Consider the following 18,407-nt stretch of genomic DNA (forward strand, 5'->3'; position numbering starts at 1 on the left):
AAACAGCCATCAACTTTGAAAGGGGGAAATTCCGAGTGGGAATGTACGTAAATACGGCTAGTTACAGAAAAAGGTAAAAAGCAAACAACGATCTGGGGTATTTTGGGCTTCGGAGAGAAAGCCCCGGACTACAGAAGGAGGCCAGTGCACGCAAGTTCACTTCTGGCTCAGGGCTCGCTCAGGCGTCCAACTGTCTTCACCAGAAGTCGCTGTCCTCCGGCCGCGGCCCTCCCTGCCTCAGGAAGCCACGTTAGCCGGCCTCGGAGGACACCGGAGGCCGGCGTGATCACCACCGCAGTTCCGGCCCAGCGCAGGGTAACACCAGGGGCTCAAGATCAAGCGGCCTTCGACGGGCAGTTCAAACCTCACTCCAGTTCAAACCTCACTCTGGCCTCCACCGCCCATCCCGGGGATTTCTGACCGCGTTCCCCACTGTGGCCCTCAGCTTGCCCGCCCGGGGCCTGGGGTCTTCTAGTTTGTGCCCAGTGAGTGCCTGCGGCGGCCCGGTTTGGTTCACCTTTGCACCCCGAGGGCCTCTCACGCGCTGGCACCTGGCAGGCACGCTGTCAAGAGCGGTGAAAAGAAAAGAAGGAAGGGAGGGAGAGGGGACAGAGAGAAAGAGGTGGTGTTCGCCTTGTGGTCTCCGCATCCGCCCCTGGATCTGCGATGCTTTCTGTCAAAGATGCAACACCTTCAAACCCAGGCTCGGCGCGCCCTCACACCGCGCCTCCACGCAAAGCCTTTTCCACGAGGATTTGGCCCACGGTGCATCCTCCTCCAGGAGGTCAGGGGCTCCGCGCAGCTAATCCTCAACCCCTGCACCGGGACCGACGGGGAGAGGCCAAGCGCCGGCCAGGGAGAGTCCGGGGATGGGATCACGGCCGTCGCCTGCGGGCCTGCTCTCTGGGTTTGGCGGCCAGCCACGGAGTCAGCGCCCCGTCTCGGCTTCACGCAGTTAATCCGTCTCGACTCCGCAGATCCAGGGCACGGTGACATTGGCCAGGGGTGAAGGAGGAGGGAACCCTTCTGGCCTGGAGCCGCCCTTTCGCACCCAAATGTTACCCCCTGAGGATCCTGGACACCTGCCCAGGGACGCTCTTTTTAGGAGTAACCTGAAAGCCACAGCTGGTCCGGGTTCTGAGTGACCTGGGGACTCCGCGAATCCTCCCCCCGCGCCTCACGCCCCGCCCCGGGTTGGGACAACCCCGTGGCAGCACGGAGCTCCCAGTTCAGAGGGGCACCAGGGTGGACACCACCTCCCACGCATCCACTTGTTCTCCGTGCCCAGTGCGCCCCGGGGATGCCCGGGTCTGAAGCCGGGAGTGAAGTTGGCCCCGGAGCCCAGACTCCTGGGAAGATGCAAAAACGGGCTCCATGCCTCGGACGCTGAGAAACTTCCCCCACCGCAGCCCGGAGGCCTGACGCCCTGGGCGGCTCCGGGCCTCGGGGATCTGGGCGTTCCCGACGTCAGAGCAGGCTCAGCCCGCGGCGTCCTCCGACTCCTACCTTCGCCCTCATCCCCGGGGCCGCCGGAGTGGAGGGGCGGGGCCGCCCGCCACAAGGGCGTTCGGGTTCTGTAGTTATTGCTTCTGGTGCTCCCGCGCGTGCATTTCTCCGCTCCCCGTCAAAGCAGCCGGGTGTGCTGTCCCCGCGGGGCCGAGAAGCCGCTGCTTCGCTCTTAACTTTTGCCAGGATCGGGCCTGCGGGCGCGGGACACGGGGCGCGCGCCTCCTCCGCCGGGGCCGCCCCGCCCGCCCCCCGCCGGGTCCCCGCCCCTCCGCCCCCCCCGCCAGCCGGCCGCGCTCAGAAAGCCCCCGCGGCTCCGCCCACCCCCTAGGGGCTTTCTCCAGCCTCCAGCGACTGGAGTCCTGGAGCGCAGCCGCCGGGCACGCGTTTCCGCCGAGCTGGGGCGCGCAGAGCCTTGCTTTTCTGGGGCCGCAAGAGACAAGAGGCGGTGACCTCGGTGCGCGCCCCGCGTCCCCGGCTCCCGGCCAGCTCCCCGGCCCCCGGCCCGCGCCCCGGCCGCCAGCATGGTGCTGCTGGCCGGGCCCGGGCCGGAGGGCGGTGGGGCGCGCCGCGTGTCCCCTCAGTCGCCGTCCCCACCCCGGGACGCGCAGGCCGGGGAGGACCCAGCTGACTTCGAGGAGTACGAGGACTTCTCGAGTCTGCCCGACACCCGCAGCATCGCCTCGGACGACTCCTTCTACCCTTTTGGAGGCGAGGAGGAGTACAGCTCCGTGAGCGCGGAGAGCGTCCCGGAGGCCGTCCCGGAGGCGGCGACCCTCCTGCGCGCCGCCTGCGCCAACGATGTGGGGCTGCTGAGGGCGCTGGTGCGGCGGGGGCCCAGCGCCGAGGAGGTGCAGGAGACCGACCGCAACGGCCGGGTAAGCGGGCGTCCCCACAGGTTTCGGGTGCCCTCCGCGTTCCTCCTATTGGCCCTCGCCACCCGGATCCTGACTCTGTTCAGCGCCCGCGGTGAACCCTTTTCCTCGCTCTATGGGCGTGGGGCACGTGTGGAGCCCTGGGTGGCCTGCCCATCCCGGGCTGGGGTGGGGCTGCACGATTGATCTGCCCGAGGTCACAGCGCCGCGGGGGCCGCCGCTAGTCCCGCGTGCTCGCCGCAGCCCCCTCGTTTCCCGCCCCCGGAGTCCTCTTACTCCCGCCTGGGGCCCGCGCCGGGATCCGGGTTGGAAGCCCCTCGCCGGTTCCCTTCACCCTCGGTCCCCTCTGACCGTCACCCTTGCTCGCCTGCCGGGGAGAGCTCTTCTGCCCAGAGCCCCACTTGCCCCCAGTTCTCGGCCCGCGCGCTGCCCTCTGCACTTTCCCTTCCACGCCCGAGCGCGGATCGGCTTGTTCCCGCCCCGGGTTCGGAGTTTCCTCTGGGACCCCCTGCTTACCCGTACCCCTCCCCCCTCCCACGCCCGGCCGCTCCTGGTGACCCACGCGGTGACCTGCCAGCGTGATGTCCGACTTGGCTGTCTGCACGGTCACCGCGGAGAGCCAGGCCCCGGGGACGGCCGCGGAGGGGCGCACGCCCAGCAGGTAAGGCAGGCGGGCGTGGAGGTCGGGAGAGGCACGGGGTACGCATCAGTCAGGGCGAGACCCAGAGACGATGAGAAACACTTAGAAAAAGTTGGCTTGAGAGGAGCTGGCTCTCAGAACACAACCCACCAAAGCAGCTGGAGGGAAAAACCGCAGGGTGACCACGGTGACCAAGTACCCGTGGTCTGTGCTGTGTGCATAGTGGCAGAGATCTCACCTGATTGTCACATTCCCCGGTCCCCGGGGGTTCCGCAGCCTCAGCCTGGCACACAAATCGGGAGGGAAAGTGCTTTTGCTCGGGAGCCCACGCCTGATAAGAAAGAGGTGCATTTCCTTGGGAACTGGTGCGACCCTGTACCTTTGGTTTATCTCAGGGGGCCGGCTGGTTCGCCCCTGACTGTGGTCTGGGCCCGGCTTAGGCAGACAGGAGCCCTTAGGCAGACAGGAGCCCGGGGGAGGGTCATTTTCTGCTGCTACACGTATGGCCTAACTTGACACAGCATTTGAACTTGGGGAAGGTTCTACACTTGGTGTAATGTGTCAGGTGGTGCCGGCCCTGAGGCCCCTAGGGCTGGGGGAGCTAACCTGGTCCTCGTGGGCAGATCACCCTGGTGGCGCTGGGACACCCGGCAATGACTGCATCTCAGCCCTCCCTCTGGTGGCCAGGCAATGGGTGCTGTTTCTGCAGGCTCTGCTTTCACTTTTACTAAGGTGACTTTTCACAAACAGATGCTTATGTGAGACCTCACTTTCCTGAAGCAGGTAACCAGGGCTGCTTTAAAGGAAGCCCGATAAGCATCAGGAAAAACACAGGTAGGGTAGGTCTCTCCCGGGTTTCGGGCAGCCTGGGTTCTCCAGTGGGCAGGGGTGGGCCTGGCTCACCAGCCCCCACTCTGAGGCTCCACTGGGCTGGGCTTTGTTGTTTCCTTTGGGGCCAAAAAATAAAAATTGGAAAACAGCTTCACTGGAGACCACTGAGAACAGCGTAAACCGTCCCCAAGGGGCTTGGGTCTGACGGACTGAGTTTCTGGGCCATTTTCAAAGCCCCTCCCTCAGTGCAGAGTCAGAGGAGGCTGGCTCCATCCTCTGAGCACCCCTCTGCCTCAGTTTACCCGTTGTGATGTAGGCCTGACAGCAGCTCCAACCTCCCGGGGTTGTGAGCATGAGACGCCCTAACACACAGCACTCTGACATGGCCGTGTTTACTGTCTTGTCCTGCTTTTCACTCACCTACCTTCTCCTTGCTCGGAAGAGCCGTCCTCCAGCTTTTTATCTTTTTTCCTTCGGCCAGGCAAAGCTCTTTTTCTCTCTGCTTTTGCCCTTGATTAAAGAGCCTCCCTTTGTTTTTCTGCTTTGAGTCTCCTCTCTGCTCCCCACCAAATCAGGATGGAGAAATGGCACTCGGCCCACCAACAGCAAGACCCCCGGTTCTTTTATCTTCTGATCAGAAGGAGAGCGTCCTGGGTTCTGGGCTTTGAAGGGGTGAGGCGAGAGCTTCTGTTCTTCCCAGTGTCTTCTTGATGCTATTATCAAACAGCCTCTGTCTATTCTGAAACACTTCGAAAGAATAAAGTGTCTCAAGGTCCAAAACATGACCCTGTAGCGAATGGGAAAATGAGTCACCGTTGAGTGGTTATTGCAGACCTACTGTGTACAAAGCACGGTTTGGCACTGCAGGAGACTCCAAGGTGAATCAAACAGTCTCTGCCTTTTAGTTGAGGAAGAACTCAGAGTAATAGTACCCAGTGCTTAGAGAGTAATAGTACTCAGTGCTTATAGCCAAAGGCAGGATGCGAAAGGGGCCCTATAAAAATGCAGAGCAAATGTCTTGGAAGCAGGGAGCTGAGGACAATTCTGGAAGCCCAGCAAGGGGAGCCTTTTGGAGATGGTGGTGGGAAGACATTCTAGCCAGACAGATGGAACGAAGCGGGTGGTGGCAAGTGCCGTGTGGTTGGTCGCAGTGCGGGACGATGTGGGTGCTAAAGCCGGAGAGGCCTCCCAGGGCTAGCTGATGAGAGGCTGGCCTGGAGCAGCCGGCTAAGAAACAGGAAATCGGGAAACAATGTGGTTTCAGCGTGCCAGGGTCCGGCCTTAGGGCTGTGGTGTGCCTCCCCAGATGGCCATTCAACTTATTCACTCACTGCCTTCAGGTTCTGGTCTTAAGGGCATCTTCTCAGGGAGACCTTTCCTCCCATGCCTAGCTAAGCCAGTGGAGTGGCACTGGGAGCTGGGGAGGGCAATCCAGGTGTTCAGAGACTAAGGGCTGAAATTGTATATAGGTAGGGTGGTCATCTGAGAGGACATGTGACATTCAAGTAAGGATGTAGAGAAGATAACTCGGGAAGAGCACTCCAGACAGAGGGCACAGCATGTGCAAAGGCCCTGAGGCAGGAGCCCTTTGGGACTGGTCTATGATTAGTAGCAGTAAAAAAGCTTACAGAGAGCCCAAGAGCTTTTACTGGAGGAGCGGGCTAATTGCATTAACTATAGAATTACAGGTGCTGCCTGCAGCAGCTTCGCAAAAGAAAAATGTCTCTAAAGGTTTTTTTTGGGGGGGGTTGTTTTTGTTGAGCTGTTGATCTCTGGTCAGTTAAGAAGAGAGTTTTCCTGAGCTGACGGAGGTTTCATTTGGTTGGAGTTACTAAGGATCATGTTTGTTTTAAGGCATGTTCTTTCCTGGCTCCTGAGGTTCATAGAATTTCGGGTGTGGCTCAGCACAGTCTTCTAAAATAGTTATTGCTCTAAAAGGATGGTGTAATTGAATATGCAACCTATAAATATCTGTCAAACAATTATTCAGCAACATTCAAAGTGTGCTCTGCTGTCCCGTACATTTATGCGTGTTTTGTTCCCACTGACGCTGGGACAATGAAAGCTACCACACTTCTCCTTCTTAATTCTTCACTTCTCTCTCAAGGTTCAGCCTTACAGCCCTGACAGCCCTGCAGACAGTACTGAAACCAAAGGAAGTGTTTGTGCTGTGTTCACTGTTACAGAGCGGCAGTTTGAATGTCAGACAGCTCTTGAACCAAATTAGGCCCAATTATGCTAAATTTGAAATATTGTACTCCTTTCTTTTACTTTTTATTTATTTTTATTTATTTGTTTTTGGCCATGCCCCGCAGCTTGCAGGATTTTAGTTTCCCTGACCAGGGATTGAACATTGGCCCCCGGCAGTGGAAGCACGGAGTCCTAACCACTGGACCGCCAGGGAATTCCCACTCCTTTCTTGATATAATTCTTCTCATGCATGTTTAAATTCCAGGGCCTCTTGCTGAAGTTTTTCGAAGGCCTCTCCAGCCATTTGCTCTCATTTGCTCAGGAAGGTCCACACTGCAGACCCAGTATGGGGGTGTCTCCCTTTGCTCCTGGGGGGCTTAAATGTTTCATAGATTTGTAACAGTGATGGGGACCTTTATCTTGACATATACGTGAGAAATGTTTTGTTTCTGTTTTTGTTGGGTTTTTGAATACCATAGTAAGATTTATAAACTTTGGAATCACCTTTCCCTAAAATGAGAATCAAGTTTGAACTCACACCCCCTTCTGCATTTACCAGGCCTCAGTATTCATGGGCCTGCATGCGCTTAGAACTGGCTGGTTGGTACTGAAAGTGAATTCTGGCCTCAGGCCTCCACATGTCTGTCGAGGGTCATCCAGCAGAGCAGGAGCCTGGCTTTGCTGTTTGGGGATATATCAATATGTTAGTGTGTTATGTGCACATTTTGAAGTGTGGGAAAGGGGGTGAGAAGGGAGAAGGAGCAGATTAGACTGGGAGCCCAGGGGGCCAGACCAGAGAAGCTGAAGTGAGCCTGGGAAAGCCTGGGCTTGGGACGGGCAGGCTGACAGGTGTTGGCCTCTTCCTTTCTCCACTGACCAAGATGGGGGCCGCTCTGGGCCCAGAAGCAGTTGAGAGGCTCATTTGTTTTGTTTTTTTCATTTTTTTTAAAAAAAGGACACAGTTTTTTAAAGAGCAGTTTTAGGTTCACAGCAAAATTGAGGGGAGGGCATAGAGATTTCCCATATACCCCCTACCCAACCCCCCAGGCACATTCTGCCCCGTGCCCCCATTGTCAACATCCCCCATCAGAGTGGTACATTTGTTATAACTGATGAACCTACACTGACACATCCTAATCAGCCAAAGTCCACAGTTTACATTAGGGTTCACCTTTGGTGTTGGACATTCTGTGGGTTTGGACCAATGCGTAATGATACTTATGCATCACTGTAGTATTATATATTGCCCCATTGTGTTCTTCATGTAAGTGTATCAGTTACCTATGGCCACAGCAATGCTGCATAACAAATAACTGTGAAACCTCATGGGTGTATACACCAGTCACATTTTGCTTAGGGTGGCCCAGCTCAGCCAGTCTCAGCTGGATTTGCTTTTAGCTGGGGTTGGCTGCAGATGGCAGGACTGGGAAGGTCTTGGCTGGGGTGGCTGGTCTCTGCTCCATGTGATTTCTTGTTCTCCAGCAGGCTGGCCCAGGCTTGTTCTTCATGGCAGGGCCAGGGCTCCCAGGAAGCAAGCAGAGCGAATAAGGTTCAGCTTCAGTTCTGCTGAAGGAAGTTAACAAAGCCAAGTCCAGATTTACCCTCTAAGTGTGAATTTGCTCTTGTTTGTAATGAATGCTAGTCACTAACCCTAAGCATTTCTGTTTATCTAAAATTTATTTTTATTGAAAAACATTTCAGATAGGTGCCCAAGAAGAGGGTATCAAGACCCTCCCATGTCCTAATCATTCAGCATCAACAAGTGTCAGCCCCTGAAGGCCAGTTTTAATTTTGATGGAAAGGATTATAGGATTTAATGCCACTTTGGGGGTGTTTGTGTGTGTAGGAAGATTTCAGAAACCTAGGAGGACCATTGTCAGGGGGTTTTGAAGCTGGAATGGATTTTAGAGGCTAGTGGTCCCCATCATTTTGTAGTAGAAGAAAGTGGGGCTCAGAGAAGAGGGCAGCTAGATGTATCAGGAGATCTGGGTTCTAGAATGACCCGGAAGCTCTTCATGATCCTCCTTTTGACCCCCGCCATGGGCCTTTCCAAGGGGCTTCTGAACCTCCCCCCCTTTGCCTCCTGGCTGCCCCTGAAGAATGGGCTACCTAGAAATTCTGTGGGGTGGTTTGGGTGATTTTGAACATTTGATTTCTTTTCCACCCTATGCTTGTGAAGGAAGACTAATGCAGGTATTATAAAAATCTAAAACAATAAGAGAGCTTAGGGACTCTTTTGGAATCTCATTTATTCATTTAACATTCATATCAATATAATATGTGAGCTGTTATTCAAAGCTATTTTGAATGACAACTTCTAGTAGATATGGCTACAGTATAGGAAAAGCTTTAAATGTTATTTAGTTCATTGTAAGTTACTAAAATTCAATTCCTCCAATCAGACCTTTAGGTCAGTAACTAATGGTTATAGGATTGTTCAGATTTTCTCTTTCTTCCTGAATCCACTATGGTAACCTCTATTTTTCTAGGAAACTGTTCCATTTTTTTTCCCCTAAGTTTTAAAGGTTAATAGTATGAAGTTTTTACAGAGTTCTCTTTTTAATCTCTGCTATAACATTATTATATCCTGTTTTTCAACATTTTTGAATTTATGCTGTTTCTCTTTTGTGACATATTATCAAAAATATTTTATTAGTCTTTTCAGAGAATCAACTTTTGTTCTGGATCTGTTTCCTCCCTCACTATTTCATCAATTTCTGCTTTTCTTTTTATTCCTTCCTTCAGGTTTCTTCTGCATTATAACTTTCAAAGTATCACTTTTGTTTTTTTCCCCACAAGTTTTGATATGTAATATTTTATTATTGTTGTGTTCTCATTTATGTTATGATTTCCTCTTTTTCTGACCTAGAAGTTATTTAGAATGGTGTTTAAAGTTTTTAAATACATATTGTTAAGCTTTATTAAAATATTTATTTATTTTGGCTGTGTTGGGTCTTTGTTGCTGTACGCGGGCTTTCTTTAGTTGTGGCAAGCGGGAGCTACTCTTTGTTGTGGTGTGCGGGCTTCTCATCGTGGTGGCTTCTCTTGTTGTGGAGCACGGGCTCTAGGCATGCTGGCTTCAGTAGTTGTGGTGCGCGGGCTCAGTAGTTTTGGTTCTTGGGCCCTAGAGCGCAGGTTCAGTAGCTGTGGCGCACGGGCTTAGTTGCTCCGTGGCATGTGGGATCTTCCTGGACCAGGGATCGAACCCGTGTCGCCTGCAATGGCAGACAGATTCTTAACCACTGCGCCACCAGGGAGGTCCCTAAAATAATTTTAAAAACCTGATTCAGAGACTATGGTCTGCATGATATTTTGAAATTTCTTGAGACTGGCTTTACAGCCTATTGGGCCAGTAATTCTAAATCATAACCATGTGACATTTTATGATTTCTCCAAATTAACTCAAAACAGTTCCATATGTAAAACAATATGTAATTCCCTTTAATTAAAGGAAATAAGAAGGATGTAGAGAAGTTGTTAAAATATGTGAACAAAGGAAATATGCTTCATTCCAGATGGTTGGGAAGTAATTCTTTTAGACAGCTGGTCGAATGAAGGTGTATATATGGCTCTGTGTGTGTGTGTGTGTGTGTGTGTGTGTGTTCTTATGAGGTCAGATTTTATGATGAAGTAGGAAGTTAAGAATCCTTGCTGTCACTCAGTGTCTGTGTACAAAAAGAATAGAGACTGTTTTCAATGGTGTTCCTGAATTTGAAAGACAGTTGAAGGTGGCATTTACTTATTTATTTCTTCTAAGTCAGAGACACAGAAATTCAGGTAGACGTGAAATCCCGAGTGACAGTTGGCTTGGTGGCAAAGTTGGATTGGAGTGGTGGGATTTGAGAGCAATTTCAAAGTAACGGAAGAGCAACGTATGCTTACAAAGGCACATCTACGTCAGCTCCCAGGAAGTTCACATCCAAAGTAGGCATGTGATACGGCGGAGAACCAAGCATTTCCCTCTGGCTTCTGTTTCTGAAATTTAACTGACTCTTGGGTTAGAGGCCACCCCTGGTGAGGGACATCCAGTGGAGCGGGGTGTGGAGATGAGGCTGCCGAAGAGGCACGAGCCCTGCTCAGGGGCAGTGCCTGCCCAGTAAAGGGTGTTAAATTCACAGTAGCACATTTTCCGGAATAAGGGAAGACACGTGAAGTCAGTTTAAAAGTAAAGGAAGATGGAGAAATTAGGCTGAGTGAAAAAAAGTCCATCTCTAAGGATTATATGCTGTAGGGTTCCATTTATGTAACCTTCGCAACGTAATGCAGTTGGAGGAATGGAGAACGGATGAGAGGTTGCTGAGGTAAAGCTTTGGGGAGAGGAGTGGGTGCTACTCTAACTGGGACAGGCCTGCTTCTAGATTGTGTTGGTGGTGGTTATGGGGAGCTGCACGAGGGTTAAAGTGGCAGAGAACCCCCCACCCCCAACACACACACACGTGACTGGGGACACCTGAACAAGCTCTGTGGATTGCAGCCATGGCCATTTCATGATGTTCTTGTACTGCAGTTATGCAAGATGTAGGTATTGGGGAAGAATGCCCAAGGGGGCAACTTCCTGCCTGTCTATCACTATTTCAAAATCAAAAGTTTAGTAAAAATGAAGGAGGGCATGCATTACCTTTAATCTGCAGCCCTATCGTATGAATAGACTGGATTTTGGAAACTAAAGTAGGATCAGAGCTGGTTAGTACAGAGGAAGTGTGACCGACTGGGAATATTGGGTGTTTGAACCACTGCTACTCGAGTGTGGTAAAACGAGTTCGCAGCATGGCTTCCTCGGGGCGTTTTTCCCAAATGCAGGATCCCAGGCCCTCCCTAGACATACAGAACCAGAACCGACACTCACTTTAAGCTGGTCTTGGTGATGGGTATGTACGCTTGTTGGAAGAGCTCTAGAACTTTATTCTGAGAGTAGAAAACAAGTGTGGTGGCCAAAGATAGCAGGCTTAGGTTGGTCACATGATCCTGGACAAGTCACATGATCTTTCTATCCTCAGTTTCCTCTAGATCCCCATCTAGAAAACGGGGATGCTTTTTATGAGGCGGACAACACCTCACAGAGGTTCTAGGGCCTAAAAAAGTGACTTACACGTACAGTGGGTACCACATCATAGGCGCCTAGTGAGTGCGGCTGTTGTTTCTATGGGTGAGTTAACCTCAAGATGGGTTTCCAGTCCTGCTGTTTCAATTTCAGCCAAGGGAAGAGATGGGAGCAAATTAAACGTCTAACCAAAGAGGAGCGGTCGAGCAAATGGTGTGTCCGCTGGGTAAGGACCCTTTTGTAAATGTAGGCATTAGTTAAGAGGGTCGATCTCCTGTTACGTGTTCATACCGCAAGGAAAGTGGCAATTGGAGCCATGGGTGCAGGTGAAGCAGGGCGGTGGGGGGAGGAGGGGCAGGGCAGGGGCTGGGGCCACATCTGGGCACATCTGGGGAGCACCTTTGATTACGGGTGGGTGGAGGCAGAGGCTTGGAGGAGAATGAGCGGGCTCCAGACTGATGACCAATGAGGAAGGAGAACACCCCAAGGACGGCAGAGATAACCATTGTGCCAGGGACGGTCACGAGCCCTTTTCCTTTCTTCAGCATTTCCCGTGAGTTCAAGTTAGGGCAGAGCCCCTGATGGGAGCCCTCGTGCATCCCGGGACTTGCAGGGCCTGATTCCGTCGTGATGTCCTGCCGTGAGCAAGCAGCTGCTGTGGGTCCCCAAAGTGTCCTTCCATTTCTGCTTCTCCTCCACTTTGTCAAGCCAGGCATCCCCAAGGGGCTGGCCCTGACCACTCCGATCAGGAGGGCCAGGCTGCATCGCTGCCTTCTAGACCTTCCAGCTCTTGTATTTGGAAACACAGTAGTCGTGCGCTAAAAATAGCAGTGGTGACACAGCTGCCGGGAAGGTTTTGCGGAGCTGTGAGTCAGGCCTTCTTTCCTTGGTCATAGGAAATGGGTGGGTTTCTAGGAAATGAATTCCATGTACAGTGGCGCCGGGATGGCCCGATGGCCAGCTGGGGGTGAGGAGTCCTTGTGTCACCTGGCGACGCTTCTCCCTGCTGACCGTCATGCTTCAGATGCTCCAGTTCTTTGGGGATCCAGTTCATCCGCAGTGAAAAGGGACACAGGAGACACTGCGAAGCAGGGGAGAGAGTGACTCAGGTGTGTCTTGTCACCTACAGGACCTCCTCTTTTGAGGCCCGCAGGCTCACCCTCCATGTGCTGTGGCTGGTGGGAGGCATCCACTGGCCCTACAGAGGGATCAACTTGCTCTGATCAACTTGCCCAGGATTTTCTCATGTTGGCACAGAAAGTCCCACATCCTGGGAAACCCCTGTGCCCCTGGCTAGCTGGGGTGGTTGGTCACCCTACCTAGGAAAGCCACTCCCGTGTTGGGGCCACACACAGTGTCACCTCAGAGAAGCTGAAAGGCCCATCGACTGCAGAATTCCTCCTTTAGCGGAATCTGCAAACCCTACTTTGGAGGAAAGCTGCTGCATTAAGTTATGGTATCTGGGGCACGCCCACTGGGAGGGAAGCTTTTGCCTAAATGCAGTCGCTTAGACTGGGTTCTTTGATCACAGGACAGAGCTGTCTCCCAATGGGGACATTATCTTGGGAGGCTTTTGGGAGACAGCACAACCCTTGATCGGGGGGGCCCATGGTGGGGGGGCCCATGGCGGGGGGGCCATGGCGGGAGGGCCTGGAGCAGGGTTAAGTCTCCACTGCCATACATGAAAAGTAGAATAAATACATTTTTCTAAGAAATTCAGCTACTTAAAATGCACCAGGGAATGTCTGGTGAATTTGTTTTTAATAGAAATAATTATTTAAAAATGTTTGGTGTAGGGCTTCCCTGGTGGCGCAGTGGTTGAGAGTCTGCCTGCCGATGCAGGGGACACGGGTTCGTGCCCCAGTCTGGGAAGATCCCACATGAGGCCCATGAGCCATGGCCGCTGAGCCTGTGTGTCCGGAGCCTGTGCTCCGCAATGGGCGAGGCCACAGCAGTGAGAGGCCCGCGTACCGCAAAAAAAAAATAAATAAATAAATAAAAAGTTTGGTGTAAGCAAATCTAAATCCTTTGGGTTTGTTTAGAATGAGGTACAAGTGTATAGAGTTAACTCATTTCATTTGTGAAAGGCAGTGACTTACAGTGATTCTGCTAATAATACCATTGGGTCCAAGAATACTTAAGATACAGTTACATTGTTTTTTTTAAATAGTTGAGGGGCCCTTGAAAATAACTGAAAACTCATCAACATTCTGTCTGCATCTGGCAAGTTCCATCTATCAATCTGCAAATGGCTTGATTTCAGCATAAGTGTTTTAGCAAATGCGTGGAGTCTGTCTTTCCTTATCAATAGCATGCATACTTTAGAAAAAAGTCAAAGAAAGAAGAAAAAAGACTTGTTCTTCAAAGAAGTGGATATTCCTGAATGTTGAGCATTAAAACAGGTTTTAGTCCATTTGGGCTGCTGTCACAGAATACCACAGACAAGGGGGCTTATGAAAATCAGACATGTATTTCTCACAGTTCTGGAGGCCGAAGTCAAAGATCAGGGCCCTGCGGATTCAGTGTCTGGTGAGGGCCCGATTCCTGGTTCGTAGACGGCCATCTTCTCTCTGTGTCCTCACCGGACAGAGCAGGGGAAGGAGGTCTGTGGGGTCTCTGGAGGGACAGTCATCCACCCTCATGACCTAATCACCTCCCAAAGGCCCCATCTCCTAGGACCATCACATCTGGGGGTTAGGATTTCAGCATATGAATTTTGGGGGGACACAAACATTCAGTCAATAGCAAAACACATCAAATACTGAAGGAATCAGTAAAAAAAAAAAAAAAAGCATTTAAAGTGTCTTTCCACTTGCAGAAGAGGTACATAATTTTTCAAAATTTGCTATGTGTATGACTTTTGTTCGGAAAATTCCAGAGTCTCCATGTGGAAAATTGGATGGGTTTACATATAGAGAATCTCCATATCTAAAAATAGGGAATCCTGCTATTCTGTGATTTAAAACAAGAGTTCAGATGAATAAAATGAAATCATTGAAAATTAAGTAGTCACAAGATGCTTAGAAATAGAAAAAAAAATTCTCAAAGAAAACAGAGCCTTTGAAGTTCTAAGTGATGGGAAATCCCCAAAATGCAAAATAAAAGGAAGTAATCTAAAAAGGAAAGTGAAGAAAATGGATTGTTTTTTAAAAAAGCAGTATTGATATATAATTCACATACTCTACAATTCACCCATTTAAAACCGTACAATGCAGTGATTTTTTTTAGTATATTCACAGATACGGGCAGGTATCACTGCAGTCCATTTTAGGACATTTTCATCACTTCAAAAAGAAACCTTGTACCCTTCGGCAGTCACTCCTCTATTCCAAATTCCCTCCAGCCCTAAGCAACCACTAGCTCCTTTCTTTGTTTACATTACTTATAAAAGGGTTTTTATGAAAGATGAACTATATGCCAACGTATCTTGACAGTTTTCTCAGCAAAGGAATACAACGCACTTCACCACAAGAGGTGCCTGCCAGACAGGGTGACGTGTGTGGGTTCTGCCTTCAGGGTCTTAACTGTAAGTTTCCTATAAATTACGGTGTATGATAAAAAATTACGTTTTTTACAAAGTATGCAAAGCCCCAAACTTGAACCATTTCACGGTGAGCCTTGGGCCGAGCTGTCCTTTTGTTCACCTCTACTTGGGCTTGCTGACCTGTCGCTGAGGTCCTCAGTGTGGCCTCCGTTCAGCAGTGTCGGTAGCAGCTGGGGCCTCGTGACTCAGGAACTGGGGTGGCGTCAGCACTCTGTTCAGCAACCTCCCAGGGGATTCTGATGTGCACTTTGGGTACCACTGGTCGACTGCGTTTCCATCTTCTGTTTAATGTGTCTGCCAGCGCTGCCTAGGAGGCTCTCTCTCCACCTGGGCACGGCCTGGCTGTCTATCTAGTTTGATGAGAGGATGGAGGGCCAGCCTGGCTTTGCCCTTGATGGGGTTTCCGGGGCAGGGGACTTGGGAAGTGCCCAGTGAAGGCCGTGGATTGACTGTCACCGCCATCCCTGCCCCTCTGAGTGCAAACCCCTCCCCCAGTGGGCTTGGTCCCCACTTGCCCCCAACCCGGCCACTGTCCACCGCCGCCTCTCATGGCCTCTTCCATCTCTTTCCCTTCTTACATTTTCGGATCTCTTGTGTCATAAAAAAGAACACACACGCACAAACTCCACATCAAACAAGCCCAAGCCTCACTTGCCTGCAGGCTCCTGAAGTCCTGTGCTTCCCAAGGCCAAGGGTGTGCGGGGCTGGCGGGTGCCTGCCCGGTGCCCAGCCTGGACCCGGGGGCTGGGGGGGCTCTCCTGCCCCAGCTTGCTCTGTTCTGACACCTCCTCTGGCAGCCCCTGAAGCTCAGTCTTCAGCTTCATTGTTGGGTGTTGTGCAAGCGTCCCTTCCTGGGTCCCAGCCTCACCCTCTTGAGCTCTGATTTCTTCCCTCCCAACCCACCCCCTGCAACTGCTCATGGCCATGGCAGGGCTGCCTGCCTCCCCTGCCCCCCAGCATTTTGGGCACTGTTGTCTGCATGCTCTTGACCGTGGCCTGACTGGGGGTGAAAGCATCCGTTCCCCGCAGCTGGGATCACGCCTCCAGAAGCCACTTGCTGGGACTCCTTAGGTCTTCCACACATTGCCCACTTCCGGTTTCCCCTGGGCCTTCTAGTTGCCACTTCTTTGCCCTGAGGCTCTCTTAACCCGCTTCTCTCTTTACTCCCTGTGGTGGTTATTTTTAAGTGTCAGCTTGGTTAAGCTATAACACCTAGTTATTCAACCAGACTAGTGCCATGAAAGTATTCTGTGCATGTGGTTAACAGCCATAATCAGTTGACTTGAACTTAAGATGACCACAGACAGTCTGGGTGGGCCTCATCCAATCAGTTGAAGGCCTTAAGAGCAAAAGCAGGTTTCTTGGGAAGAAGGAATTCTGCCTCCAGACAGCGGCATCAGCTTCTGCCTGAGTTTCTAGCCTGCCAACCCCACCATCGTGTGAGCCAGTTCCTTAAGTGTCTGTATCCGCTGTTGGCTCTGTGTCTGCAGAACGCTGACTTGCATATTCCTTGGGAATCTCACCTGCTTGGCAGAGCCCCCCGGGCTTGTACAGCTGATGCCAGCTCTCAGCCCTCGACTGCTCTCCCAAGAGCCACACTTGCATTCAAGATCAACTGCAGGGTTTCTCCCGCCAACCTCCCAGCATCTTGTACTTTTCTGTGAACTCATCCCAATGCCCCAGCCCCAACTTTTAGGCACCATTTCTGTCGCCAAGACTTTGTGGGGATGTAACCTGTGCAGCTCCAGCGCCCTGTGTTTGAGAGGGCCTGTGTTTGGTGTGCTGCTCTGCTGTTGCTGTCTTGAAATTCTTACTGATTTTGAACCTGGGGTCCCTTGTTTTCACTTTGCACTGGGGCTACAAATTACGTAGCTGACTCTGATTGCCCCATGTTGCTGGTTGCTCCTATTTGCAACCCTGGAGGTGACCCAGCCTTGCCCTGCTCCCATTTCCAGTCGTGTTCTAAGCACTGCACAGTTTCCAGTGATGGTCCCCACTTTTCACTGGAGTCTCACCTCCTCTCTAACTTGAGGCTTTGAGACATCTCACTTTAACAAATGTGGGACTTCCTCTCCAGTCTCCCCACTGCATCTCACCACTTTCTGGTCTGTTCTGCGACTACTGGTTTTATTTTCATTTGTATGGCTCGTGTTACAACAGCATCCTCTTCAGAAGCCCTTCCTTGAAGGCCCCTGACAATAGTGTTTCAAATGCCTGCCTGATTTTCCACGGTTTCCTTTTGTGTCACAGAAGCGGGTGACTTTCTGTCCCCACAGCCATGGTAGATCCTTATTCTCCCTGGGACACACATCGTTCCCTTCTCTCTACTGCAAGGCAGTGTCACCTTCCCCGTGAACTCCCGTGCCCCTTGCTGGATGGTTTCTCTCTGACTTTGGAATCTCATCACAATTTGCAATTTGTTTATGAAACTCCTTTCTTTCTGCTTTGTTTTATAACTGTTGGTTGATAATTGCTGTCTCTGAGCTTGATGAACTCCATGAGGGAAAGTCCTCAGCATCATTCATTCAGCTTGTGTTCTCTTCAGTCAAACAGAGTTTGTTGCACATAGTAGGTGATTTGTATCTGCTTATTGGATAAAATTGGGCTACTGTGTCTTGCTGCCAGTTATATAACCTTGATTTGAAAATACTTAAAAAGATAGTTTCAGGTCTTACATTTAAGCCATTAATCATTTTGAGTCGATTTTTTTGGTTGGTGTAAGATAAGGGTCCAATTTCATTCTTTTGCAAATGGATACAGTTTTTCCAACACCATTTACTGAAGAGATTATCCTTTTTCCATTGTGTGTTCTTGGTGTCTTTGTCTAAAATTAGTTGACCATACATGGTTGGGTTTATTTCTGGGCTCTGTCTTCTGTTCCATTCATCTATGTGTCTGTTTTTGTCCCAATACTATACTGTTTTGGTTACTATAGCTTTGTAATATAATTTGAAATCAGGAAGTGTGATGCTTTCAACTTTGTTCTTCTTTCTCAAGATTGCTTTGGCTAGTTGGGGTCTTTTGTGGTTCCATATGGATTTTAGGATTCTTTTTCCTATTTCTGTGAAAAATGCCATTAGAATTTTGATGGGGATTGTGTTGAATCTGTATACCTCTTTGGATAGCATGGACATTTTAATAATATTAATTCTTCTATATCTTTCCATTTATTTGTGTCTTCTTCAATTTCTTTCACCAATGTTTTATAGTTTTCAGTGTAAAGATCTTCACCCCCTTGGTTAAATTTATTCCTAGGTATTCTTTTTGATGCCATTGTAAATGGGGTTGTTTTCTTGATGTCCTTTTTTGGATAGATCTTGGTTGGTGTAAAGAAATGCAATTGATTTTTGCGTGTAGATTTTGTATCCTGCAACTTTACTGGACTTGTTTATTCTAACAGTTTTTTTTTGGTGGTGTCTTTAGGGTTTTCTCTATATAGCATCATACCATTTGCAAACAGGTAATTTAACTTCTTCCTTTCTTATTTGGATGCCTTTTATTTCTTTTTCTTGTCTGATAGCTCTGGCTAGTACTTCCAGTACTGTGTTGAATAGATGTGAGAGTGGTCATCCTTGCCTTGTATCAGAAGTTAGAGGAAAGACTTTCAGTTTTACCCCATTGATTATGATGTTAGCGGTGGGCTTGCTATAACTGGCCTTTATTGTGTTGAGACTTCTCAACCTTGGCACTGCTGACATTTGGGGCTGAATAATTCTTTGTTGTGGGAGCTGTCCCATGCATTGTAGGATGTTGAGCAGCTGCCCTGGCCTCCACCCACTA

At 50.6% G+C, this 18,407-nt stretch overlaps 1 protein-coding gene across 1 annotated transcript in view; it reads left to right on the top strand.

Annotated features, from left to right (window-relative positions):
* The first annotated feature begins 1,909 nt into the window (after window positions 1-1,909).
* ANKRD33B (ankyrin repeat domain 33B) overlaps window positions 1,910-18,407 on the top strand; it is an 85,939-nt gene continuing 69,441 nt past the window's right edge. Inside the window, exon 1 of the mRNA XM_081231734.1 lies at window positions 1,910-2,384. Coding sequence (XP_081087860.1) covers window positions 2,031-2,384 — 354 coding nt within the window. The 5' untranslated portion in view covers window positions 1,910-2,030. The remainder of the gene's footprint in view (window positions 2,385-18,407) is intronic.

The sequence above is a fragment of the Mesoplodon bidens genome (genome assembly GCF_964165515.1).
Source record: "Mesoplodon bidens genome assembly, chromosome: 4".
NCBI lineage: Eukaryota > Metazoa > Chordata > Mammalia > Artiodactyla > Ziphiidae > Mesoplodon > Mesoplodon bidens.